The 25,643-nt window shown below is 54.3% G+C and overlaps 1 protein-coding gene across 5 annotated transcripts; it reads right to left on the bottom strand.

The window, feature by feature from the left end:
- Positions 1-1,257: 1,257 nt before the first annotated feature.
- Positions 1,258-25,643, bottom strand: KANK2 (KN motif and ankyrin repeat domains 2). Of its 5 annotated transcripts, none has more exons than XM_079772278.1 (13): positions 25,548-25,643; positions 24,115-24,323; positions 23,079-23,232; positions 21,456-22,679; positions 11,205-11,372; positions 11,006-11,108; positions 9,906-10,142; positions 9,260-9,347; positions 8,578-8,797; positions 7,674-7,816; positions 5,795-5,995; positions 5,627-5,716; positions 1,258-2,138 (listed from the first exon to the last, which is right to left on the bottom strand). In XM_079772278.1, the coding sequence occupies exons 3-13, from the start codon at positions 23,113-23,115 to the stop codon at positions 2,070-2,072; spliced, it is 2,580 nt and encodes an 859-aa protein (XP_079628404.1). In that variant the 5' UTR covers positions 23,116-23,232; positions 24,115-24,323; positions 25,548-25,643; the 3' UTR covers positions 1,258-2,069. The 5 variants fall into 5 exon arrangements, with proteins under 5 accessions (XP_079628404.1, XP_079628406.1, XP_079628402.1 ...); XM_079772280.1 differs by having other exon boundaries at positions 1,258-3,284; positions 23,079-23,193; XM_079772276.1 differs by having other exon boundaries at positions 23,079-23,193.

Raw genomic sequence — 25,643 nt, 5'->3', positions numbered from 1 at the left:
GTCAGGTCGGATCAAATAATGGAATCGAGCCCCCTCCCCGGGGAACTGACCTTTAGGCCACTTCACAACCGGCATTCCCTTTCGCTGAGACCACATTCCACTTGCTAAGACCACAGTCTTTCCCCTGTGGACCTGCCCAAAAAAGGCCCGCCCAGAGTCCTTTAAAACCTGATTCCTGGCCCTAACCGGTTTGGCTCAGTGGATAGAGTGTCGGCCTGCGGACTGAAGGGTCCCGGGTTCGATTCCCATCAAGGGCATGTACCTTGGTTGCTGGCACATCCCCAGTAGAGGGTGTGCAGGAGGCAGCTGATTGATGTTTCTCTCTCATCGATGTTTCTAACTCGCTCTCCCTCTCCCTTCCTCTCTGTAAAAAATCAATAAATTAAAAAATAAAATCTGATTCCTTGTCCCTGGGTGCTGGTGCCATTTGGGGGGCTCAGCTCATCTGAGTTTCCAGAAGACTTAATAAATTTATAATCCCTTACCACTTTGGCCGCGTGAGTTCCTCATTCGGCAACCCTAACAGACTTGTGCACAACATGTGTACATATTATATCTCAAAAAATAAAGCAGCAAAACATTTTAGAAAAAAGGTTTGGCAGGAGATACTCCAAACTGCTGACAGGGTAGGTGTTTGCACTAAGTGGAGCAGGGCACCTCTGCTATGCCCAACGTTTCTGTATTGTTTGAATTTTGCCTTTTACAATTGCTATGAATCGTCACGAGGAAAACGCAATCTGTAAAGATTTTGTTTGAGGTCTTCACTGTGCGTCTTTGTTAGAACTTTTTGCCACAATGGCAATGTTTTCTACCTCTGAAGGCCAATATATTAGCCACCAGGCACAAGTTAATTATAATTATAACGAATGTATATTTAAATGGAAACAGCCACATGTAGCTAGGTGGCCACAGTATAGAACAGAGCATAAGGGAGTTTATTATAATAGTCTTGTCACTTTTCTATAGCTCTGAACATTGTTCAAAATAAGTAAATTATAATTTTTTTAAATTGATTTCAGAGCGGAAGGGAGAGAGATAGAAACATCAATGATGAGAGGGAATCATGGATTGGCTGCCTCCTGCACGCCCCCTACTGGGGTTCGAGCCCACAACCCAGGCAGGTGCCCTTGACAGGAATTGAACTTGGGACCCTTCAGTCTGTGGGCTGACGCTCTATCCACCAAGCCAAACCGGCTAAAAGGTATCTATTTTAAAGCTTAAAGAGGCACACACCGAGACAAAGACCAGACACAGATATTGGCATTATCATAAAGTAGCTTTATTAAATTTCTTTACCGTCTAAAAAATGATTACAAAAAAGAATACTTCATTTAAGCGTAATACTGTCTTTATGGACGTACCGTGGTTGGAAAGTAAAGTTTAAAGTCATGAATACATGTGAGAAGAGAATGGGGACAAAGGCAGGACCCCCTGTAGCCTCCCTGCCAAGCCAATGGGCACCAGGGGAGAGGGGAACAGGGACAAATATGGTGTCAATGAGCTGCTTGGAGGAGCTTAAAATAAACGCACTGGCTGGCTCGGGGCCAGGACACACAGGCACACAACACTGGTACCGCTGCTCAAAGCTGCAGCCTTCCATCAAATACCCTGGACATCCTCAAGCAGCTTTGGTTTTTTCTTTCCAACTTACACACACACACTCTCTCTCTCTCCCTCTCTCCGGGGTGCCTCCCTCCTTTGAGCATGCAAGCTCTTTTGTCTCAGGTACAAAGTAAAAAAAAAGATTTTGATCCCTTCAAAATCAAAGCAAGCCAGACTCCATCAAGCCAGGAAACCCACTTCTGTAGGAGAGAAGCCAGCGTTTCGCATTATTGAATGGACACGTGAGCACTCAGGGCCTGCTCCCTCCTCCGGTGGCCTGGCTCCGACCCTGGCCGCAGGGCTGCGAACTGGCCAGGAGGGCAGGACACCTACGAGCCAGGGGTCTCGCTCCCCTGCCACAGGGGCACTTTGGGAGGCTCGGAGCCTCTCCCTTTTCTTTTTTTGGTTCACAGAAGGAAGGAAAAGGAAAGAAAACTCGGTCGAGATCCTGGGAACAAAACAGGCCATTAAGGAAACTGTGAGTGTCTGGCGAGCCCCACGTCCAGCAGGCTCGGCTCCAGGCAGCTCCGGAAAGCCTGTAGGTTAAAAAAAAAAAAAAACCCAGCTGGCCCTTGTTTGGTTTTCGGCAAGGCCCTGCCTCTTTAAGTTTGCGCTGGGAGCCCTCTGGGGGCAGCCAACTTTTAATTGTGCACACATGGGGTTCCTGGAGCCGGCCCCAGGCGCTGCCAACACACACATGGCCTGTTTTCTTTCCTTTGAAGACAGAAATTCTGGAGCCTGAGGAGGATCTGGACGGCCGTAACCTGGGTTCGAAGCCCAGGGACTCAGCAGCCACTCTGGGAACAGGATTCATTTCCTGTGTCTCCAGGTCTGAAGGATTTTCTAGGAAAATTAATTTTTGCTGGGGCCTCCATGCGGGGAGGGGCCGGAGGTCGGGGTAATTTCTTGATATGAACTGCTCACACCTCTCGGCTGCTGAGTCCTGAGGCTCCCCCCGACCTGACGGGGTGGACGCTGCCAGTGGCACGAGAAAGCAGAAGAAAGGGCTACATTTCCTACTCCAGGGGACAAGGACAGCATCCGTTTTGTGAAGAGACCAAAACCCCCCCAAGAAAGCTGTCTGGGGGGGAGTGGACAAAACACTGTTACATACCAGACAATTAAATGTGGGGGCCAAGGGGGAGTTAAGCCACTCTAGACACCACCCGTGAGTAATAACACTCAAGATTAAAATGAAAATAGGCATTTCCAGTGACTTTCAGATTTGGCAACAAGTAATACGATTCCCCCTCTTCCCCAATGGTGATTCGAAAATACAATACGTTTCCCTCTCGCCCTCCTCCATCCATCACTGCCAGTCAATTGTTCTGTGTTCTCCATAAACCCACGCCCAGCATCAGCCACTGGCGCCAATTTCTCTGAGAATGAAGCTTCGGTCTGCACTGTGGCTGCTTTGAACCGGGGAACGGGAGAAACCCGCTTTAAGCTGGAGTCCTGTCACTGCTGGGAAGCAGAAGAAACCCCACGTGCCTTTGAGACTTAGGCCTTGGAGGGTATGAGTGGGGGTGGCCAGGGAGGAGGCCAGGACGAGAACCAAGGGAGGGGGGACAGTTCGCTCTGGGGCTGACTGGCCTCAGAGGGGAGGCGCCTCTGGTCCCCCCTCACGGCTACTCTTCTGCGGAGGACGATGCAGGGCTTTCGTCATCTGACATCGGGGCAAACTGAAACGAGAAGCACAATTCCTTGTTTGGCATCCTTGCCTCCGAGGCGCCGGCTCGGGTGGCTGGCCCAACGGCTGCGGTGAGTGAACCAGAGGCTGTGATCCCTTGGCCTCCAGGAGGCCACGTGATGGGGGAGATGCCTCCAAGAAGCAAATAAATAAATGCAGTGGAGGGTTTTCATCAGGGATGAGGGGTGGAAGGGAATGAAAGTGGACAGCGGGTGGTCGGGGAGGGGCTGTCTGAGCTGAATGACGCGGAGGGGCCGGCCAAGGGGGCAGAGCAGGCATTGCAGGCAGGAGAGAGCACCAAGGCCCTGACTCGGGGCAGGGAGAAGGCTGGTGTGGCTGGAGCTCAGGGGGCGACGGGGAGCTGGGGTGGGGGGGGCTGATGGGCTTTATGGATGACTTGGGCTTTTTCTCCAATGGAGGTGGGAGCCAGAGAGGGCTGAGAGAGGAGGAGGGATGTGCTGACTCAGGTGTCCGCCATGACCTCTGGCTGCTGTGGGGAGAGCAGACTGAGGGGCAGGGAGGCTGGGGGGACAGAGGCTGTGCAGTGGTCCAGGTAGACAAGGAGGATTAGGGTTCCTCCCTCAGAGTCCCTGGGGGCAGGAGCACAGACCAGACAGCGAGCCATCTCCAGCCCCATCACCCCCATCTTCCAGTTGAGGAAACTGAGGTGATCCTGAGCGTCACCACTGAGGCCCGGGTGGGTGTCCTGAAGCCGGAAAAGCTCGGAGCCTCAGGAGAACCTGGGAGCCAAGTGGGGACGGATGGCATGTCTGCAACCTCCCTCTCTTGGACCTTTTGGGATTTGCTGTGGTTGACACCCACGATGCTACCCTTGAACCCGAACCCGGATACGCTTCGGGGCAGCTGGGGCAAGTGCAGGTGCGGGGGGGGGGGGGGGGGCATGAGGCTCCTGCCCAAGGTCTAGAGTCAGAAGGTCCCCGGGGCCTCTGCCCCTTCCTGGCTGGGAGACCTTGAACCAAGGAGGTAACCATTCTAAGCCTCCACTTCCCCACCTGGAAGAACTGAGTAGGAAATAATAATCGTACTTCATGCAAATGAATCAGGTTACTGTGGAAGGTTCAAGAAACCACACCCCGTAGGCACTTAGTATATCGTCTCCTCCACCACACGGAGGACCGACAGGGACCGCCCCGTCTCCTCCATCAGCCTGGAAGGGCTTCCCTCCACGGGCGCCGGACACAGCTAGTATCAGTGAGACCCTCCCGTGGTGCTTCTGGAAGAGTGTTTTGCTAACAGGCAAGCTTTTTAAAAAACAAGCCCTCAGGTTTCTGTGGTCCGATAAGAGAAACGTTGGCTTAAACACAGTTAAACTGGGTTTCTTCAGTGAGACTTCTCCAGGCCTCTCCACACTGACCCGCTCCCGGTAAAACCCGAAGCCCCACGGTGGCCCACAAGGCCCTGCGTGATCTGGGCATCACCTCCCGGCCCTCATCTCTTCCCGCTGGGGCTCCCAGACGCCCTCAAACACCAGGAAGCCCCTGCCTCGGGCCTCGGCACTGTTCGTTCCTTCCGCCCGGAGAGCCACATAACCTGCTCCCTCGCTTCCTCAAGTGCTGGCTCAAGCGTCACAGTTTCATGAAGGTCTCAGGTAGCTCCTCCGTCACTCACCGTCCCTCCTATCCTGTTTTATATTTCTTTCCAGGACTTACCATCCCCTGGCTATGATACACCAATTTGCTTACTTTGTCTTTTATTAGAATGTCTGCTCTATGAGGGGCAGAAACTGTTTTTCTGTTTTGTTCAGTGCTGATTGCCAGGCCTAGATTAGGGCCAGAGACAGTCAGTGATATGTAAATATTTCTCAAATGAGTGAATGGTGACTAAGAACATGCATTTGGCCTGGCCGGTGTGGCTTAGTGGTGAGCGTTGACCTATGAATCAGAAGGTCACAGTTTAATTCCCAGTCAGGGCACACGTCTGGGTTGCGGGCTCGATCCCCAATAGGGGGTGTGCAGGAGGCAGCCGATCAGTGATTCTCTCTCAACATGGATGTTTCTATCCTTCTCCCTTCCTCTCTGAAATCAATAAAAATATATTTTAAAATAATTTAAAGAGCATGCATTTGGAACCAGATAGGTCTGGGTTCAAATACTGAGATGTTGACCATGACCATGCAGTCTCAGCTCTCGGTGACTCATGGCCTCATGGGGCACCATGAAGGTTCAACAAGCCGATGACTACTAAGTCCCTGGCTCAGGACCCATACACCATCAGCTCTTCATAAACATCTGTCCCCTCCCAGGCCCCGGCCCTGGCCCTGCTCCCCCGGCCCCCCGCCCCCCCCACACCCGGCCTGCTAGGGCTCAGACTCACCGAGCACTTGATGTTCATGCGGGAGTACAGCATGGATGCAATTTCACTCTGCCCCGCGTCCAGGGCCACCATCAAAGCGGTGCTCCCGTCCTGTGAAGCATCGTTGCTGTGAGGACCCCCGGCCCCGAGCTCCCGCCCGCCCCGAGGTGCACCTGAGCGCTGACTCACGCGGTCCGTGAGCGAGATGTCACAGCTGGGCACCGCCAGCAGCAGCCCCGTGATCTCCTTGTGGCCGTGCTCGCAGGCGCACATGAGGGCCGTGGAGCCGTCATCGTCCTGCACGTTGACGTCCGCCTCGCAGGCCAGCAGAGCTTTCACCACGTCCGCGCGCCCGTGGCTGACTGCCAGCATCAGGGCTGTCTGCCCGGCCTGCGCCGCACAAGCAACAGGCTGCTGCACGGCGCAGGCTCCGAGGCCGCCACCCGCTCCGGAACCTGTCATGGCTCCCGAGACCCGATGCTAACAGCGCCCCACTTGCTGGCCTCCTTCTGTGTCTCAAACAGTCCTCCCCGCACTGGGCCTTCGCATTTGCTGGGCCCTCCCCCTTCCGCTGTCGCATTCGCCCCGCAGGTCTCAGCTTCAATGTCTCCTCCTCAGGGAGAGGCCACTCGCCCCCCCACCCCCACGCCCACCTAAAGCAGGCGCCTAACTCACAGGTGCAAACAGGTAAGAATGTATGAAGCTAAGACCTGTGCACTTTTCTGTATGTCAGTTGAGCCGTCATAAAAATTAAATCAGTGTTCCCCAGCAGATGAACAATAAACACACTGTGGTAAACCCACACTACAGAATATTATTCAGTCTTAAAAGGAAACGCCACACCCTGCATACTACACCACGGACGAACCTTGAAAACATTGTGTTCGGTGAAAGAAACCAGACACTAAACGGCACATACTACACGACTCCATTTATATGAAATACCCACAACAGGCAAATCCAGAGGCAGAGAGCAGACTGGGGGAGTGAGAGGGGGAGTGACTGCTAACGGGTGCAGGGTTTCCTTTAGGGGTGATGGGAATGTTCCGGAAGTAGATATAGGTGACGGTGACACAACCCTGTAAATATACTAACTGCCATTGACCTGTACACTTTACAAGGGGTAATGTGTGAATCTCACCTCAATTAAAAAAAAAGTAAACCAGCCCTAGCTGGTTTGGCTCAGCACACAGTGCCGACCTATGGACTGAAGGGTCCCGGGTTCCATTACGATTCAGGGCACATGTCCCGGTTGTGGGATTGATCCCCAGTAGGGAGCGTGCAGGAGGCAGCCGATCAATGATTCTCTCTCATCATTGATGTTTCTCTCTCCCTCCCCCTTCCTCTCGGAAATCAATAAAAAAGAGCAAGAGGTCTGCTCCTGTATGCACATCGCTCGCCCTGCTTCTTCCCTTCAGGGCGTCTGTGCTGTTCAGTTCCCTCCCCTGCTGCCCCACTGTGTCCGCCCTGCTCCTCCGCCTGGACCCCCGTCCACATCCCTGTGGCTTTCACAGTCTCCCAGCTTCTGCTCCCCAACATGCAGCTGAAGGGAGATTTCAAATCAGAAAGCGGGCCGCATCGCGGCCCTGACGCAACGCCCCCAGTGGCGTTCTGCAGCCCGAGTCCAAATCCCCCCCAGGCCTCGGTGCTGCCTGCATGTGAGTGGCTCCTGCCCCCACTGGCTAGGGAGCTCCAGGAGTGTGGGGACCGTGCCCGTGGGCCACCAGCTGATGCCAGTGCACCTCCCAGCAGCGTGTGGGACGGCGTCAGGTTAAGAAAGGCTGGAGACCCCCATGACCTCGCCCAAACCCACCCACTTCACCAGAAGGTCCTGCACCTGCCGGGGAAGGGCACACGCATGGGGCTCTGGAGCTAGACCCCCTGGTTCAAATCCCCCTCCCCGAGTTTGACCTTGAGAAAATGACGCTGCTTCTCTGAGCCTCAGTTTCCGTGTCTATAGAGCGGGGACTCTCCCTGGGCATGAAACGAGGTCACGCTGGGGCTCGGCGCGCAGCCAGGACTTGGTGAACGGGGAGGGCTGCCCGGTTTGCAGTGCCCTGGGGCCTACCTGGCTGGCTTTGGCGTTGACGTCTCCGAGCCGGAAGAGCTGCAGGAGCGTCTCGATGTCATCCTGGGTCTTGAGGGCGGCCAGGGCGGTGAGCATGATGGGGCTGTAGCCAGCACGGTTCTGCTTGTCCACCTGGCAGACACCTGGGGGAGGGGCCAGGAGGACATGAGCCCTCAGACCCACTGACACCGGCAGGCCTCCCTCGAGGCTGAGGGCGGGGCCCTGAGGACCAGGCCACGTCTCTCTATCAGACTGGGAGCCTTGTTTCGCTCGACCATGAGCTCTGGGCATCGTGTCTCCTCCATCCGTCGAGGTGTGGCCGGATTCCTCCCTTTTCTCAGACTGAGAACCCCATCCTGCCCGGGGTGCTCGTCTCCATTCTCACACCGTTAGAGGAGTGGCTCCTCTAAATGGAGCCACGCCCTTCATGACCGAAGCCATTCCACCCCTCCATCAGACTGGGGCCCCCCGACATTGGCACCACATTTAGGGCTGAACATCAGTCTCCTTCAGACTGGCCTATGCCTCCTCCATCAGACTGGAGTCGTCATCAGACTAGGAGTCTGTGTCTCCCCCGTCTGACTAGGGAAAGGAAAACCTTTTCCTGCTGAATTGGGGACCACATCTTCTCTCCAAGCCCCAGACTCAAAGCCATGTCCGTCCCTCAGACTAGGGTTCCAGAGGTGTGACCTCCATTACACAGGGGTCTGTGTGGATGGTGGGAGGGCCATGTGTGTTCCCGAAGACCATGGCTGCCTTTTCCAGAATACTGGGGCGACAGGTGGGGCCTGCATCTCCCCCCCGCACTGAGTGGGAGGGCCATGTCTCCCCAACCAGACCACCAAACCAGGGTGACAGCTGGCCCGCGCCCCCGGGACCCCTCAGGCGGCCTGGCCGGGCTTACCGCTGTCCAGCAGCTGCCGCACCACCGGGAAGTTGGCGTGGGACACGGAGTAGTGCAGCGCGGTGTTGCCGTTGCTGTCAGCGATGTTGACCACATAGTCCAGCAGCCGCGATGACATGGCCCGGAACGTGACCAGGTGGCGCCGCACGAGCTCCGGGTGGGCGTCACTGCGGCAGGCCAGGCGCAGCCACTCCTGCAGCACCGTGGTGTAGGCCACCTTCTGCAGACGGAGGGGAGAGGGGTAGGAGGGCGGGCGCAGCCCACCTTCTCCAGGGCTAAGCCCCAGGAGGGGAGTGTGGATGTCCCTGTCCTGAACCGGAGCCTGGAAGGGGGAGCATGGGCACCCCACCCAGACGAGCCCCTGGAGCAGTGTTGTACCCCGTCCTGGACAAGGACCCTAGAGGGAAGTGGAGACACTGCAACCCAAGGTCTGCCCCCGAGGAAGCTGTGAGCATCTCCATCCGGGGAATGACCTTCAAAGGCGAGTGTGCAACCCGTGGAGGGAGATATGCCAGGCCCTCCTCTCAAGCTCCCGGAAGGACAGGAACCAAGGCCAGCTGTGCCAGCGGCGGTCATCCTCGGGCCCTCCCCACCTCCCTGGCCCCTGTCTAAGGCCCATGACTCAGCACACTCCCCCTGAGGCGGCACAGGGAGGCCCTCCCAGTCCCAGGGCCCCGCGTACCAGCTCCCGCTCGGTGAGGGCGTTGGGGTTGTCCAGGTACTTTTCCAGGGCCAGGCAGGCTGAGATGAGGTCGGGGCTTAGCTCCATCCTGCGAGGGAGAGGGGGTTTATCCCAGCCGCCTGGGTTTCCCTTCCTTTCCACATCCGGCTGGGGCACTCAGACAGAGCCCCGCTCTCCACCACGCACTCACCCAATCCTGCCAGGGCCCACCTGACTGGTAGACCCTCAGACACCACCCCCTTCGCCAGGAACAAGTTTTTATATTAGAGAGAGTGGACACACAGGCTAGTTTACTCCAAGTGCTCAGTGGCAGATGGAAAATCTCTTCCTACTGTCAGATTTTTCATCAAAGGATTAAAAAAGATAAACAGGATGGACAGGTGGGGCAAAATGTCCCCAAAAGGTGGGTAGCTTAAGGACTTTACCTGCCCCCTAAATCCTAACCCAACAGCCAAACTGCCCCCATCAGGCCCTTCCTCAAAGCCTCCAGATCTTCAAGATGCCCAGAGGGAGAAAAGTGCTTCTCTGCTCATTTAGACTAAGGTGTGCATGACTGACGGGATATTCACTCAAAAGGCTTGGATGGTGGGATTGGGGGGTCACCCCACACACAACCCTGGCCCTGCCTCCCACCCAGAAAACTGACCGGATCTCCTCCACATTTGATCCTGAGGCCCCCTCAGCCGTGGGCACTCGCTGAGACTCCCGAGATAGCTGGCACTCCTCCTGGTTGATCTTGGCCGCTGCCGTCCCTGTGGGCCTGAGCGAGGGAGCTTCAGCCACACTCGGCACCCTCGCCTCAGGCTCCGGGGTCTCGTTCTCTGTGCTCTCATTGTCTGAGAAGTTCTCTGCTGTGCTGGAGTCCTCAGATGAGGACTCACACCTGGGGAGGAGGGATGGGCGGGGAGGGAGAGATGCTGCAGATGGGACCGGGAGTGGTGGGGGACGGGTGTGGGGCTCTGACGACTGGGCCTTGGTTTCCCCATCTGTTAAATGCGGACGATGTCAGTACGGACCTCACAGGTCTGCAGGAACGTGGCTCACAGCACTTGGCACACAGTCAACCTCAATAGACAGTAGTTGTGACTGGGATGGAGCTGGGGGGCCAGGGAGGGACACCCTTTTCCCTTCTACCCTTCGGTACCTCTCGCACGCTCTGCTCCTGATTCAGACCCTTGCTCCACCTCGGATGGGTCCCTCATGCTGCTTGCTTCCTCTGGACAAAGTCTAAGTTCCTGGTATTGGAGGTTTCAAACTGTCCCCTGACCATCGCTCCGATGCCTCCCATTCCTCATGTCGCTCTGCTTCCTCTCGCCTCTGGGCCTGGACCCAGGCTGTGCCCTCTCACCCCCTCTCTTCACTCTGCCAGCTCCTGCCGTGCTGCCGCACACGCGCCCATCCCTCAGTGACGCTCCTGGGGCATCGTGCCTCCCGAGATCCCGCCTTGCCTGAGTGTCCCCCTCCTTCCTGCTCCGTCCAGGCAGGGAGCTTAACTTGGCACCTGTCAAGCAGTCGCGCAGTCCAGTGGCCACGGCACAGGCTCTGCAGCCAGACCACCAAGCAGCTCCTAGCCACACGTGAGCTCCAGCGAGGCCCTCAGCCCCACTGCGCCTCCGTTTCCTCTCCTGTCTACTGTGCTGTAGCTAAATGAGTGAATCAAAGTGAGGGGCTTAGGCCAGGGACTTGGCACGTTCTCAGAACAAACAGGGATGTGGAAGCTGGGGAGTGGGTGGGGGCTTCTCTCACCCGCCATTGACCCCCACAAACTGGAGGCTCCGCTGGTGGGTCGCGGGGTCTGCAGGCTCCTCTTTCCGCTTCATGATGGACCGTATGCCCGCCTGGGGCCCACCTGGGGGGAGGGCTGGTGTCACAAGGGTCTCCCAAAGCCAGACCCCGTGCCCAGGCCTCCAGCGTTCTGTCCGTCTGGGTGGCCACCCCCACTTACCTGCACCTCCGGCCTCCTCTGACTCGCATGGGGCTGCTTGCCTGGGGGGCTCCCTGGTGCTGGTGTTGCAGGGGGGCACCCGGCCTGTGTTCTTCTTGGGCGGTGCCAGGGAGGCTGCTGCGGACCCTGGGGGCGATGAGGATGACTCTGCAGAAACCGGAGGAAGACCTGGAGGGGCAGGAAAGAGGCACTCACTGTGGGAAACAGCAAAGCGCTAACAGTAGTAACACTGCCTCCTGCGTCAGCAGCTCTGAGGACAAACTCTTGCATCAGCTCCTCCCAGCCCGTAGAAGGTGGGTTATTGCAGGTGAGCAAACGGAGGCACCTGAGGGTTGCTCAGTGATGGAGCAGAAGAATCCAATTCCAACCCTGGTTGGCTGCCTGCGCCACACTGAGCAGGGACAGGGAAGATCCTGCGACCACACGATGCTGGCTCATGACCCCTCTCCAACCTCCAACAACATACGAAGTGTTGTCTGGAAACGAGATCTGATCACAGCGGAGTGTGGTGGTCACTGCAGGGAATCACGTCTTCCAGGAGCAAGTATGTGACCTCGGGCAATTCACGTAACCTCTCAGTGCCTCGGAGAATGGCATTCCTACTTCCTGGCAGCTTATGTGGGCTGAAGACAGTAAGGCGAGATGAAGGGCCTAGAACAATGTCTGCACTTGGGAGGGCTCAAGAAGCATCTGTTAATTCAAGAGAATCATAAGCTATATTTTGATAAGACTTCATATTATGATATTTTTAGTCTGTCCTTCCTTTTATAAAAGATTTTTTGATTGATTTTGATTGAATTTTTTTAGAGAGAGAGGGAGAGAATCATGGATACAAGAGAGAACATGGATCAGCTGCCTAAGGCATGCCCCAAAACCTGGGCATGTGCCGTGACTAGGAATTGAACCTGCAACCTTTCGGTACACAACCAACTGAGCCACACCAGCAAGGACTTTGATTTCTTTTTTTTAAAATCCTCACCCGAAGATATTTTCCCATTAATTTTTAGAGAGAGGGAAAGATAGAGAGAAATATTGATGTAAGAGAAACACATCAATTGGTTGCCTCCTGCACAAGCCCCAACCAGGGCCTGGCATGGGGAGGAGCCTGCAACCAAGGTACACTCCCTTGACTGGAATCGAACCCAGGACCCTTCAGTCTGCAGGTGGATGCTCTATCCACTGAGCCAAACCAGCTAGGGCTTTAAAAAAAATTTTTTTTTTAACAAAAGTAGGATTGTGCTATAAGTGGCATTTATATCTGGCTTCCTTTTTCCCTTCTTTACTCAATTTTAAGCAGGCGTTGCTTTAATAAAAAGAAAAAAAGAAACAATTGAGCTATTGGAAAATGACAATTAAAACCCCACCCAGGCAGAGTTTTAGTTTGGGAAGATAAAAAAAGTTTTGGAGGTGGGGGGCGGGTGGTGATGGTCGTACACCACCACTGAACTGGACACTTTAAAATTCTTAAAATGGAAAATTTCATGTTATACGTATCTTATCACAATTTTTTAAAAAACCCACCTAGTTTGGTCTAAGGACAAAGCTGACTTTGTGGGCATCAGGCCCCGAGGGTGCCCACTGTCCACTTGGGAATGGGGCTGACAGGAAGCTCCGGCCCCAGAGCAGCAGCTTGGAACGAGGAACAAAAGTGCAGTCACCACTGTGGTGGCTGTCCAAGTCTCGGAAAGGTTCAGGGCCCCCCAGGCCAATGTGGCTTCCATGTCACCACTTCCTCAGGACGTCCCCTTCCTGCCACTGGCTCCACAGACCGATTCACTTTAATTCTCTTAAAAATATACATTTGTATTGATTTCAGAAAAGGAGAGGGAGAGAGAGATAGAAACGTCAATGATGAGAATCACTGATCAGCTGCCTCCTGCACGCCCCCCCACTGGGGATTGAGCCCGCAACCCCGGGCATGTGCCCTGACCGGGAATCGAACTGCGACCTCCTAGCTCATAGGTCATAGCTCAACCGCTGAGCCATGCCAGCTGGGCACTTTAATTCTCTTTAACAGCTAAAACTGTTTTGACATACACAGTGACTACTTCCTCAAGTCCTTGGGCAACATTCAACTCGAGTTAAGAACAGGGAGTAAATACTTGGGACAAGCACACAGAAAAGATGAGACACTTGGCCATGAGCACGCAGACAGCTCCGCAGCCCAGGGCGTGGCTTGGCCAGGCCAGTTCCGGAGCTGGTTTTTATGAGAATCTCCTTATTTTTTTTAAAAATTGATTTTAGAAAGAGAAAGAAGAGGGAGGAAGGGGGGGGGGGGGGAGGAAGGGAGAGAGAGTGAAAGAGAGAAGGGGGAGAGAGAGAGAAACATTGATTTGTTGCTCCACTCATTTATGTATTTCTTGGTTGATACTTGTATGTACCCTGATCGGAGATCGAACCTGCAACCGTGGTGTATTGGGATAACATTCTAACCAATGAGCTACCTGGCCAGGGCTCCTGATTTTTTTTTTTTTAAACCCTGTCAATAAATTCACATAAAACAAAAACATTACGTGGCCAAGTGAAATGTGTCAGGACGCAGATGGCCAGCCTGCAATCTCCGTGTGTGCCCCAAACTCACACCCCTTATTTAGACACCTGGGAGGGTCAAAAAGTCAGGCAAAGCAATATGTTGCTGAGTGAAATAAGCCAGGCACAAGAGGATAAATACTGTGTGAATCTACTTACAGGAGGTCCCTAGAGGAGTCAGATTCATAGAGACAAGAAGCAGATGGTGGGTGCCAAGGGCTGGTGGACGGGAAGTTAGTGTTGAATGGAGACTGAGTTCCAGTTGGGGAAGATGGAACAATTCTGGGGATGGCTGGTGGTGATGGCTGCACAAAAGATGTGACTGCCGCCCTGGCCGGGGTGGCTCAGTTGGTGGAGCATCGTCCAGTGCACCAAGAGGTCTCCGGTTCTATTCCTGGTGAGGGCACACGCCAGGGCCGTGGGCTCCTTCCCCAGTGGGGGGGGTGCGGGAGGCAGCCAATCAATATTCCTCTCTCTCTCTTTCCCTCTCCATTCCTCTCTCTCTCTGGAATCAATAAAAACATTTTTTTTTAAATGTGACTGCTGAATACCATTGTATGTGGACACTTAAAAATGGTTGCCATGGTAAATTTTGTTATATATATTTCACCACAATTTTTCAAAAAATGGAGTAGCACCATGGCCCGTTTTGCCACAGGGAAAAGCAGGCCCTGCTCCCAAAAGCTTGGGTGGCTCCTTTCATGCGAGGAGGTCAAGGTCAGATACTGCAATGCTAAAATAACACTAATAAAAATGGTATTTATTGCTGTTATTTCACTGGGGGATGGGGCAAACTGATACCAAAATTTATATGGAAAAACTGAAGTCCATGACCAGCTAAGATAATTTTACAAAAATGGGCAGAGACGAAGAACCCAGCCTAGGAGAGAGTCAAATATATGCCAGAGCCCGAACAGTCCAGACAGGGGGGTTTTGTTACATGAAGAGATGGGCCAAGGGAGCAGGAGAGAGAGAGAGCCCAGCACAGCCCCCTCTCAGGGAACTGGGGTCAGACAAACCAGTGGGAAAGGGTGGGCTCTGTGGTGTGGTGTTGGGGAAAGCAGCTTGCTCCAGCCAAGAGAAAGTCCGGCTGGAACCCCACCTCAGACCTGACACAGAAAGGAAACTCTGAAGGAATAGTATGAAGGCCCAACTACAAAGCCACGGGAAGAAAATGTAGAATATCGGGGCGTCAGGAAGGGAAAAGATTCCTTTAAAAATTCCTCAACGTCGAACCACTATGTGGCACACCTGAAACCAATATATTGAAGGACAACTGTAATTGAAAAAATAAAAAACCTCAACCAATGAAACTTCAAATAAAAAAAAAATAAATAAAAATAATAATAAATTCCTCGCATGGCTCGTTTGGCTCAGTGGTTAAAGCATTGGCCCTTGGACTGAAGGGTCGTGGGTTCGATTCCTGTCAAAGGCACGTACTTTGGTTGCAGGCTCAGTCCCAGTTGGGCACCTGGGGGAGGCAACCAATTGATGTGTCGCTCTCACATCGATATTTCTCTCTGTCTCTCCCCCTCCCTTCCACTCTCTCTCTTAAAAAAAAAATTCTTCAAAGCACAAACTCTATGTGAAAATACAAGGTGATCTCACTTATATGTGGGATCTAAAAAAAACTGAACTCATAGATAAAGAGCAGGGATGGGGGCAGGGAATGGGTGAAAGGGGTCAAAAGGTACAAACTTCCAGTTATAAGATAAATAAATCTCGGGATGTAATGTAGAGCATGGTGACTGTAGCTCATGCTACTGTATTATATATTTGAAAGCTGCTGAGAGTAGATCTTAAACATTCTCATCACAAGAAAAAACACCTAACTCTCTAAGGTGACAGATGTTAACAAAACCTACTGTGGTAATAATTTCGTAATATATGCCTACATCAAATCATTAATGTGTACACCTAAGACAAATACAATGTTATATGTCAAATACATCTCAATAATAATGGAAAAAAGTTTTTTAAAGACGATGGGTTTAACTGTATCTGACATAGATTTCTATTTGATAAAGACAAACAAACAAACAAAAAAAAAACCTCCAAAAGACTCATAGCCAATTGATAGAAGAATACAGACAGGGAGAAGATATTCGCAATGCCAAAAACGGGCAAGCGATAACCTTCCAGAACAAGTCAACAAACTTTTTCTGTAAAGGGACAGACAGCAGACACTTTAGCTACACAGGCCATGGTCTCAGTCGAAATGGTGCAAGTTTTGTAAATGAGCAGGTGTGGCTGTGTTTTTATAATTTTGAATTTTATATAATTTTGCTCATGTCACAAAATGTTACACTTCTTTTCATATCGTTCAACCATTTAAAAACATAAAAACCATTCTTGTGAGCCATAGAACAGCCCTGGCCAGTGTTCTCAGTGGTTAGAGCGTCGGCCCATGCATCAAAGGGTCATGGGTTCGATTCCCAGTCAAGGCACGCCTCTGGGTTGCAGGTTTAATCCCCAGCCCCGCTCAGGGTGCATTTGAGAAATCTCACATAGATTTCTCTTTCTCTCTTTCCCTCCCGCCCTCCCTTCCACTTTCTCTGAAAATCAATGGAAAAAATATCCTTGGATGAGGATTAACAAAACAAATAAAAATAATAAAAACAAAAGTAAAAGCAGGCAGCGGGCTGGATTAGGTTCACCAACCCCTATCCTGGGATGTGCCAGAAATTTCTCAAAACTATCCAAAGAAAAATGGACAAAAGCTACAAATAAGTGATCCAAGGAGGAATCTTATGAAACATATATGGGGATGCCCAACCTCATCAGAAATCAAAGAAATGCAAATTAGAACAAGGAGATACCATGGCACCAGCACCAGATGGACAAAACGTTAGAAGGACATGTAAGACGGTATGTTGGTGGGGACTGTGGGGAAACGGGCATCTCAAACTCAAGCATGGCTGGTGGGAGTGTGACCAGGGGCAGCTTTTCCAGGGAGGACCAGACGGGCCTCCTGACATTGTGCACCTCCTGTGCCAGCGACCCTACAGAAGGGCACGGGCGAGGAGGGCTGCAGCACTGTTCATGGCCGTCAGGAGTTGGAAGTAACCCCGGTGCCTACCAAGGGGAGACCGGATAAGAAAAATGCAGCACATACTCGGGCATTCAAAGTGACACACTGGATTTATATCAGCATGGAGAGTTCAAAAACAGTGTGTGCAGAAGGAAAATTAAGAAAAGAATGAGAATTTTTTTCCCCTCTAAAGCACAATACCATTTTAGGAAATTAACACACACAGGGCATATTTTTCAAGGACACGCACATATCTAAATGACTCTGGAAGGTGGATTGCCAGGAATGATATTAAGTGGGGTGAGGGGTGAGAATGGATGGAGGGTGTGTGTGAATGGCACCGGGCAGAGGTTGGCCGACTCCAGCTTGAGGGCAGTGTTTACATTTTTAAATGGTTGGAAAAACAATTAAAAGAAGGATTCCATTTGGGACACACGGAAATGATATGAAATTGACATTTCGGTGTCCACACACAGTTTTCTTGGCACACAGCCATGGTCGTTTATTAATACTTATATTGTTTACATCTGCTTTCATGCTACAAAGGCACCAAATTAATAAAAATGTATACATTAAAAATATACACTTTTGCCCAGCCCGAGTGGCTCAGTTGGTTGAGCATCATCCTGTGCACTGAGGGGTTGCTGGTTCAATTCCCAGTCAGGACACATATCTGGGTTGTGGGTTTGATCCCTGGTTGGGGCACATATGGAAGGCAACTAATCAATGTTCTCTCTCTTACCTCTCTCTCTCTCTCTCTCTCTCCCTTCCTTGGGTGAGGATTAAAAGAAATAATAATAAAATTAAAAAATACACACTTTTGCCCTGGCTGGGCAGTTCAGTTGGTTAGAGTGTTGTTCTGATATGCCAGGATTGCAGGTTCAATCCCCCGTCAGGGCACATAAAAGAATCAACCAATGAATGCAGCATAAATAAGTGGAACAAGAAATCAATGTTCTCTCACCCTCTCAAATCAATAAAAATAAAGAATGTCCAAAATTGTAGAGAATTAAAAATATATATATACATTATATACATTTTTTGTATATAATATACCTTAATAACGCTGGGGAAGAAAAAGAACAGAGTAAACTGAGTTATTGCAACATAGATCAGAGGGCCCACAAAACTGAAAATATTTACTGACTCTCATCACTGAGGCTGGAAAAGATGATGAAAAAAGAGTAAAGTAAAACAACAGCAGTGTGGTTACCATGGGCAGAGAAATTTCATTAACTCAGGTTTGGGCCCCTTAAGTCCAAAAGAAATTGTTCAAAATGTAAATTACTCGCCAACCCAGTGCTGGAAGGGGGTGAGCCCAAGGGGGCGTAAAGCAATTTGGTAACAGACAACAAGATCCTCGAAAATGCCCTTTAGAAACCTGCCCTGAACAAACGGATCAGAGGACATGAAGGGTTCCTGAGGAAGCACGTTGGCGTGGTGCCCTTGAGAGTAAAGAATGAAGAGGCGGTTCAAAAACAAAAAGGCGCCTCCCACAAATTCTTAATAACGTCAGAAAATGTCCCTGGGATATCGTTACAGCAAAGAAATGATAAATCCTGGCTTCAAGGACTGTGGGCAAATCCCCTAACCTGCCTGTGCCTCAGTTTCCTCATCTATAACATGGGGATTAAAAACACCCCTCCTTATATAGGTGCTGGGGATTTGAATGAATTAAAATATGAAAAGGGAGTCAAATAATGCCTATAGTAAGGGTGGCCTAAATACTTTTAAAAGTAAAATGAAGAGAAACAACCAATTCTAAGCTCCATGTTCCAGACTTGAAAAATACATATTATTTTCTGTGTTAATTCAGAAGGAGTCCTAGCCAGTCTGGCTCAGTGGACAGAGCGTTGGCCTGCGGACTGAAGGGTCCCAGGTTTGATTCTGGTCAGGGCACATGCCTAGGTTACAGGTTTGGTCCCCACTGTGGGGCATGTTGGAGGCAGCCAATCAATGATTCTCTCTCATCATTGATGTTTCCATCTCTCTTCCTTTCTGAAATCAATAAAAAAACATATTAAAAAAATTCAGGAGGAAAGAAGCAGAAGTGTTGACAGCAGCTGCGTTTGGGCGGTGGTAGGTTCATGGGAGTTTTATTTTGTGTTCTAGATTTTTCTATACTTCCCAAAGCTTCCACAAAGAATATGAATTGCTCTCATAGAAATATGTTTCAAACAAGAGCAGAGAAAATGTCAAAGTCTTGGAGAGACCCCAGATATGCATGTGCCTGGCTGCCCCCTCTTCCACGGATCCCTGTGGTACCTTTGCCAGATTGGGGGACAGGACTTTGGGGTTCTCCAGGCTTTTTCAGCCCGAGGGGAAGACTGCCCTTCAAGTGCAGTGAGCAAATTCTACAGGGCGGAGAGGTTGGGCTCCTTCTTGCCTCTTCCTCCAGGGAGCCCTCCCTGACCTACGCATCTAGCTGACCTACCTAAGCGAATACATAGTCCAAATACTTGTCAAGTCCTCCTAGTATTATATCTCATTTTATTTCCTATATTGCTCCTCCCCAGTCTACAAACCCAGGAGGACCGACCCCTGATGCTCAGGCTATCCTGTACCCCGCTTCTCTAGCCTCATCCTATTCCGGTTTGTTTAATACCTTGGCTGCACCTATACCCCTCCTCACCTCAGGGCCTTCCCCCTGCTGTGCCCCCTCCCTCAACACTCTTCTTCCCACTTCTTTGCCATCTGACTGCTTCTTTCCTTTCCCATCTTGGTTCAGAGTCAACAGCTAAGCCTTGAGCACCCATTATGTGCCTGGTGCCACACTGAACACGTAACATGAACTGATGCATTTAAGCCTCATATTAATCTGGTGACATCGTGCTGTCAAGACCCCCAATTTGCAAATGAGACACAGAGAGGTTAAATAAATTGCTCAAGGGCGCAGAGCTAGGGAGCAGGGAAGCCCGGGCCACCACCCCATCGAACACGTATCTGCCTCTGAAATAATTCTTCACTTATTTATTGTGGCCTCCTGTTTGTTGATCGCAGGGGCTTTTGTCTATCTCGTGCACTGCTGTGTCCCCAGTGCCTAGCAACGTTTGGCACATACCAGGCACTCTATAAATACCTGCTGAATGAGCAGACATTGAAATGAATTAGCACAGTGGGCCTGGCTGCAGCAAGAGGGAGTTAAGTGAGACACGAGGAAGAACTGCCGGGGAGGACATCACTCTGTGTGTGTGTCCCGACGGCAGGAGGTCCCATGACTGCCCTGGGAGGCATGTCTGGAATGGAGGTTGCCTCTCAGAGGTCCTGAGGTTGGGCCAGGCGGGGCCCCTGGCTAGAGGCCAGAGTCGCAGGGCTGGGTGTTTGGAATAGATACAGAACAGAGGGGTGGTGCCCGGAGCTGGCCAGAAACAACATGGAAAAGCAAGAAAACACAGCTGCGTCCCCACCCTCCAGCTGTGCCCTCAGGTCCCACCACGAGGCCCCGGGCACCTTAGATTTGAGGTTGGCATGAGAACCTGGGTCCCCGCTCTGAGCCCTGCTGCAGGTTCAGGCTAACGTCGGTTTAGATGCTGGTTCGGCCACTTCCTGGCTGTGTGACACGGGGCAAGTGCAGCTTCTCCCCAAGCCCCCGTTTCCCCAACTGTAAACGGAGTTGACCTGAGAATCATCGTCGGACACAGACACAAGCACTGATTGAGTACTCACTGTGCGCGCTAATTCACAAGCCTCCTAGAGGGGGGCCGTTACTATGCCGCCTCACAGAGCGGGAAGCCGGCCCGAGAGGAGCTGCTCGCTCAGAGACACACAGCAAGAAGTGGAATTTCAACCCAGGTTGCCTGGCTGCACAGCCCTGCCTTCACCCCGCTGTGGGTGAAACACTCCGCACAGCACCCAGCTCCCGGCTGGTGTCTGATAAAGAACAGCTGCTGTTATTATTATGAATCATCCTGGCAGCTTCTCCTGGGAGCCCCAGGGCGGCAGTGGTAGGCAGCTGCCATGCTGCACAACCCACATCCCCTTTCTTGGCATGAAGACTCAGCACTTCCTTCAGGGAGCACCCCTCAGGACTTGGCCACAGCACCTGGGTGGGGCTCCCCTACCCCAAAGGGCTAGGCAGTGAGGGTCAGCGATTAGCTCAGTGTTGGGCATGTGACCCGAGCCGGCAATGAGTGCCACCTCTGGGGTTTTTACTGGCAGTGTTTGGACTGAGGGGCTCCCTTCCCACTGAGCTGCAAGCACAGAGCCGCAGAGCGGTGGGGTCACCTTTGCTGATCTAAGAGAGAAGCCTCAAGGGTGCAGAGAGGAAGAGAAAGAAAGAAGGAGTCAAGAGCACCAGGATCCAGCCATGCCTGAAGCTATCGCTAAGTTACATTTCCTTTTCATTACTTGAACTGGTCTGAGATTGCTTCCTGCCACTTACTGAACAAACAGGGAGGGGTTTTTGCTCAGCAAACCAAGTCTTGGGGAGCCCCGCTGACAAATACTTTCTGTCTTCTGGACACTTCCAGGGTACCAGGCACGAGAACATACATTTAACAGACACCCAGTTGTTCAGCATGATCCCTGCACACTGAGTTGGTGGCATAATTTTGTCCCCCTTTTGCAGAGGAAGAAACAGGGGCTCCAAGGTGGGGATCGATCTGTATGGTGGAAGGCCAGGGCTGGGGCTGGACCCTACTGTTCCGATGAAGAGGGCCCTTCCACGGTCCTCCCTGCCCCGGATGGCTCACCTGCTGCCCCATGGCAGTTCTGCTCGGTGATGCTGATCTTCTTCACCAAGTGGACGTTGCCAGTGGACGCAGCGGGCGAGGAGAACACTGCCTCCACCACTTCATGGCTTCGGAACACGGGGTGGCTCTCGGGTCCTCCCGACGTCACCAGGGCCCGCAGCCCTGCCCCATAGGGCTCCAGGCTCTGGGCCCGCTGTGCAGGGGCCCCAGCGGCTGTGCTGGCTGCCACCTCCACCTCCCGAGGTCCCTCTACCACTCGGATGGTGTCCACGCGAACTGGGCTGTCTGGCGGTGGCCAGGCCTGGGGCTGGGGCTCGGGCTGGGGGCCAGCCTGCCGGGCCTGAGCTGCCTGCAGCTCCTGGAGCGCTTTCTTGAGCTGGGTCTCCAGCACCGCGACCTTGGCGGCCAGGGCCACCTCCCCGTCGGGCACGCCCAAGTCCCGCTCACGGACCCAGGTGCCCACGCTCCGTGTCTCCAGTGGTACCGGGTCCTCGGGAGCCTCGGGGAGATCGAGGCAGAGCTCGCTGCGGCCCCGGACCCCCGAAGGGTGGCCCAGGAACTTCTGGCTCTTGAGCTGCACCGTGAGCTGCCGCTTCTCCTCCTGCAGCACCGACAGCTTCACCTGCAGCACGGGGATCAGCTTCACCTGCTCCTCCAGCTGCCGCAGCTTCCGCAGGGCACCCGCCATCTGCTCCCGAACGTGGGCCAGGTGCCCGGCGCTGGGCGGCACTGGCGTGGACATGCCCGAGCCCCGTGGTGTCGGGGGCGGCAGCCCCACACCCACCAACGAGCTGGTGGAGCTGGCCGCGCTGGGGGTGAGGGAGCCCAGGCCGGTGGGCGCGGCGGCCTGGTCCTCGAGGCGGCGCCGGGCGTCCAGCAGGGTGCGCTCCACCCGAGGGTTGAAGCCGCCGCGGGCCTCCAGGGCGCCGTACTGCGGGTAGAAGCCGCGGCCGCAGTAGGAGTAGGCGGAGTGGCGGCTGTCCGCGCTGGCGTTGGAGCACAGCGACTCGGTGGAGGTCCACCAGGAGCCAGCGCCCCGGGGCAGCGAGCCGAGGCGCGGCCGGCGCTGCACGGCCACCCGCCGCAGCGTGTGGCCCTTCTCAATGTCGTCCACGTACTTGAGGAAATCCAGGTCCAGGCGGTAGCCATAGGGCGTCTCCACGGAGTAGGGAGGGTCGGGCTCCTTGGCGGGGAAGGCCGGCGGGGAGGCTGGGCCAGGGGTCCCTAGGGCGGGAGAAACGCTAAGACTTCTGAACGCTGCTGTCCTCTGCGGGGAAGACTGAGCCCCCCCCGCCCGCCCCTGCCTTCTCCCCCAGAGTCAAGATTTATTTGCCCAAGAGATGGGAGCCCACTGGCCCGCAGCAGCTAAACTGGGTCTCCAGTCTCGGCCCCGCCCCCCTCCCCCCAGGACAGGGCCCGGTCTCCCTCTCTGACCCTCCAGGACAGTCAGGTTGTCTACATTCAGGCCCTCAGGGCAGGCTGTGTTCCACGCCACCCCCCACCCCAGGCAGGGCCCTATCTCTCCCCCGACCCCCAAGACCCCTCTCCCCGCCCTCAGGCCTCCAGGTCTGGCCCACGTCCCCACCCCCTGGGCAGGGCCCCCTTCCTCTGCAGAAGTCTGACCTGGAAAGGGGGCTGGCACGTGCAGGACTTGGGCCATCCTCCCCTCCGTAGATGTCCCTCAAGCGTCACTGGGAGGCCTCGAGTCAAACTGCCTTCCGCACAGGCTGAGGCTCACCTGGGGAGAGCGGGCATGGAGACGGGAGTCAGGAAGGGTCTGCAGGGGGAAGGGGAGGGATGTGGCCACCACCCAGTTCCCAGGTACGGGCCCTCATATAGGTGTACACCCAGCCAAGCTGTGGAAAGGGCTGGGGTGGGGTGAGGGCCCTGGGGCCTAGAACAAAGAAACCAAACCTCCCAGCCTGCCTGCACATCTGTCCAGCCTCTGGACAGTCTCCAGCTGTTCCCAAAGCCCCGCCTCCACAAGGCCCCCAGGCTAGGGGCCCCAAGACCTACAGGCCCACCCTTCCTGCACAGCCCCTTCCCTCAGCCCAGGCCAGGAGCAGGTATGGGGTCAGATGGGGGCTGAGGTTGGCAGGGGGCTGGGGTGCTAATAGGGGGGACAGCTATCCTGCAAGAGACCCAGAGACAAAAAAGAGAGCTACAGCTCAGGGTAGGGGACCCCAAAATAGAGCTGGGTCAGGGAAGTTGGGGTAGAGGGGGTAGGGAAAATTGTGGGGAGGCAGTGAGGAGCAAAGCCTTTCCCCTTTATGGAAACAATTTTCTCTAAAAATAAACAGTTTCGCTGCCGGGCTACACGAGAACTTCCTGCCCACCCCCAGGACATGTCCGGCTGGGGAGAGGGGTGCCGGGCAGCAGGGGCGGTGGCCCGGGAAGTCATGGGGGTATGAGGAGGAAGTCAGAGGGGGCACCCGGAGGCTGCAAAGGGGAGGGACAATCAGGGCCTCTCACTGACTCAACGCCCCCCCCCCCCCCAATCCTGGAGTCCAGCCAGGGTCCTTTTGTCCCAAACACTCCGTCTGAGCTTAGCCAGTCCTTTCTGCTGTCTGACCTCCAGCTGCCCTACTGCAGAGGCCCAGGCCCATCCCACCACCAGGGAGAACCCTTACCAGCCCGTGGGAGCCAGAGCAGTGGGTACCTGGGAGGACGGGCCAGGTGGGACACCTGTTGGGCATGAAGGCGGGGCTGGGGCTCCAGGGGCTGCCGAGCTGGTCCTTTTCTCACACCCGGTGTCTCTCGATTAGCGTCTTGCTTTATCTCTCTCCACGTCTCTGTCTCTGTGTCTCTCTGTACTTCTTTCTCCCTGTCTCTCCACGTCTCTATCCTCCCTTCTCTGTCTTGCAACACCTGGAACACGTAGTCACCAAACGTAGGAAATTTGGTTTTCCACCTGCCTGGAGGCTCACCCCCCATACGACAGGATTACAAATAATTTCTGGGGACCCGGGAGAGTGGAGGCAGGATTGGAATAGCCTGTGGGGGCGCCTGGAGGTGGACAGAGATGGGGTGAATAATAGTAACAGCACTGATCTGTGCATCAGACAACCCCACCAGATGGGGAATTTGGAGGCTCAGAAATGTGCAGTGACTTGTCCCCGGCCACTGGATGGGTAAATGGCTGGTCCTGGATTTGAACCTAAGCCTAGCAGATCCCCCCACTGCAGGCCTAGCCACCCTCACCCGCACTCCACATCCCTCCAACCCATTTCCCAGGCAGAGATTGGGGTTTGGAGGTCTCCAGCCATCTGACATCCTCAGTGAGGACAGGTAACTCCAGGTGGAGAAAGCAGATTGGAAGCGGGGATGTCTGCGGCTGAGGCCCCTCTCCTTCTGTGGAACCCCTGGGGCACAGGGAGGGGGACACAAGATAGAGGCAGAAAGGAAGATAGGACACTTACTGAGGAGACAAGGTAGGGGCCCAGGACGGGGCACAGGGTCCGGGTGAGCCCGAATGTCCGACCGGGTCTCCCTTAAAGACCCCCTCGCTGACCAGCCCGGATGTCTCTGGGGTCTTCCCGCCCCTCTCCCCGCCCCAAAGATGGGGGTGAGGAGGACCCCACCCGTGCAGGGAGGGGCGGGGCCTGCGGGGTCCCCGGCTAATGGCAAACAGCTGCCGCTCCCCACGCCGGCCCAACCGCCAGGACAAGGCCCAGCCCAGCCGGACGCCCGGTCGCCTTCCCCGCGCCTGGGGCCTGGCTCCGGGCAGCCGCCGAGGGCGAAGGGAGACAGAGCGGGGCCGGGGCCGGGGGGAGGGGGGTGCGATGGAGGGGACGGAGGTGGGGGAGAGGGGTAGAGGGGTAGAGGGGAGGCAGTGATGGGGCGGAGGGGTAGGGCGAGAGGTACAGATGGAAGAGGAGGACGGGGTGGGGGGTGAGAAGCAGGGACGGGGTCAGAGAGGAGAACCGGGCAGAGACACTCAGAAGTCCGCAAAGTTTGGGCTGAGATGGTGGAGTTAGAGGCAGCGGCTGGTCCAGACCCGCGAGGTCATGCCCCAGAGTCGGCGGTGGTGAAGGACCACGCTCGAACCCCGAACCGGCCTCGAACCCCGATCCGACCCCCGGTCCTACTCGCCTCCCGCGCTCCGGCCGCCGCCGTCCCCGCGTCCCGCTGCCCGTGCGTCCTCCGCGCGCCGCCGCCCGGCCTCCGGGCCTCGGCTGTGGCCCCGCC

Source organism: Cnephaeus nilssonii, assembly GCF_951640355.1.
Source record: "Cnephaeus nilssonii genome assembly, chromosome: 5".
NCBI classification, from domain to species: domain Eukaryota; kingdom Metazoa; phylum Chordata; class Mammalia; order Chiroptera; family Vespertilionidae; genus Cnephaeus; species Cnephaeus nilssonii.
Note: the sequence above shows the minus strand (reverse complement) of the source record. Positions and strands in the feature narration are given on the sequence as shown.

Bases quoted from the DNA above. Each gene is read 5' to 3' on its own strand.
- KANK2 (XM_079772278.1), bottom strand. From the start codon at position 23,115: ATGGCCCAAGTCCTGCACGTGCCAGCCCCCTTTCCAG. The intron at 22,680-23,078 runs GTCAGACTTCTG...CTCCCGCCCTAG, and splicing joins CGTGCCAGCCCCCTTTCCAG to GGACCCCTGGCCCAGCCTCC. The intron at 9,348-9,905 runs GTCAGTTTTCTG...TCTCCCTCGCAG, and splicing joins TCAAATGTGGAGGAGATCCG to GATGGAGCTAAGCCCCGACC.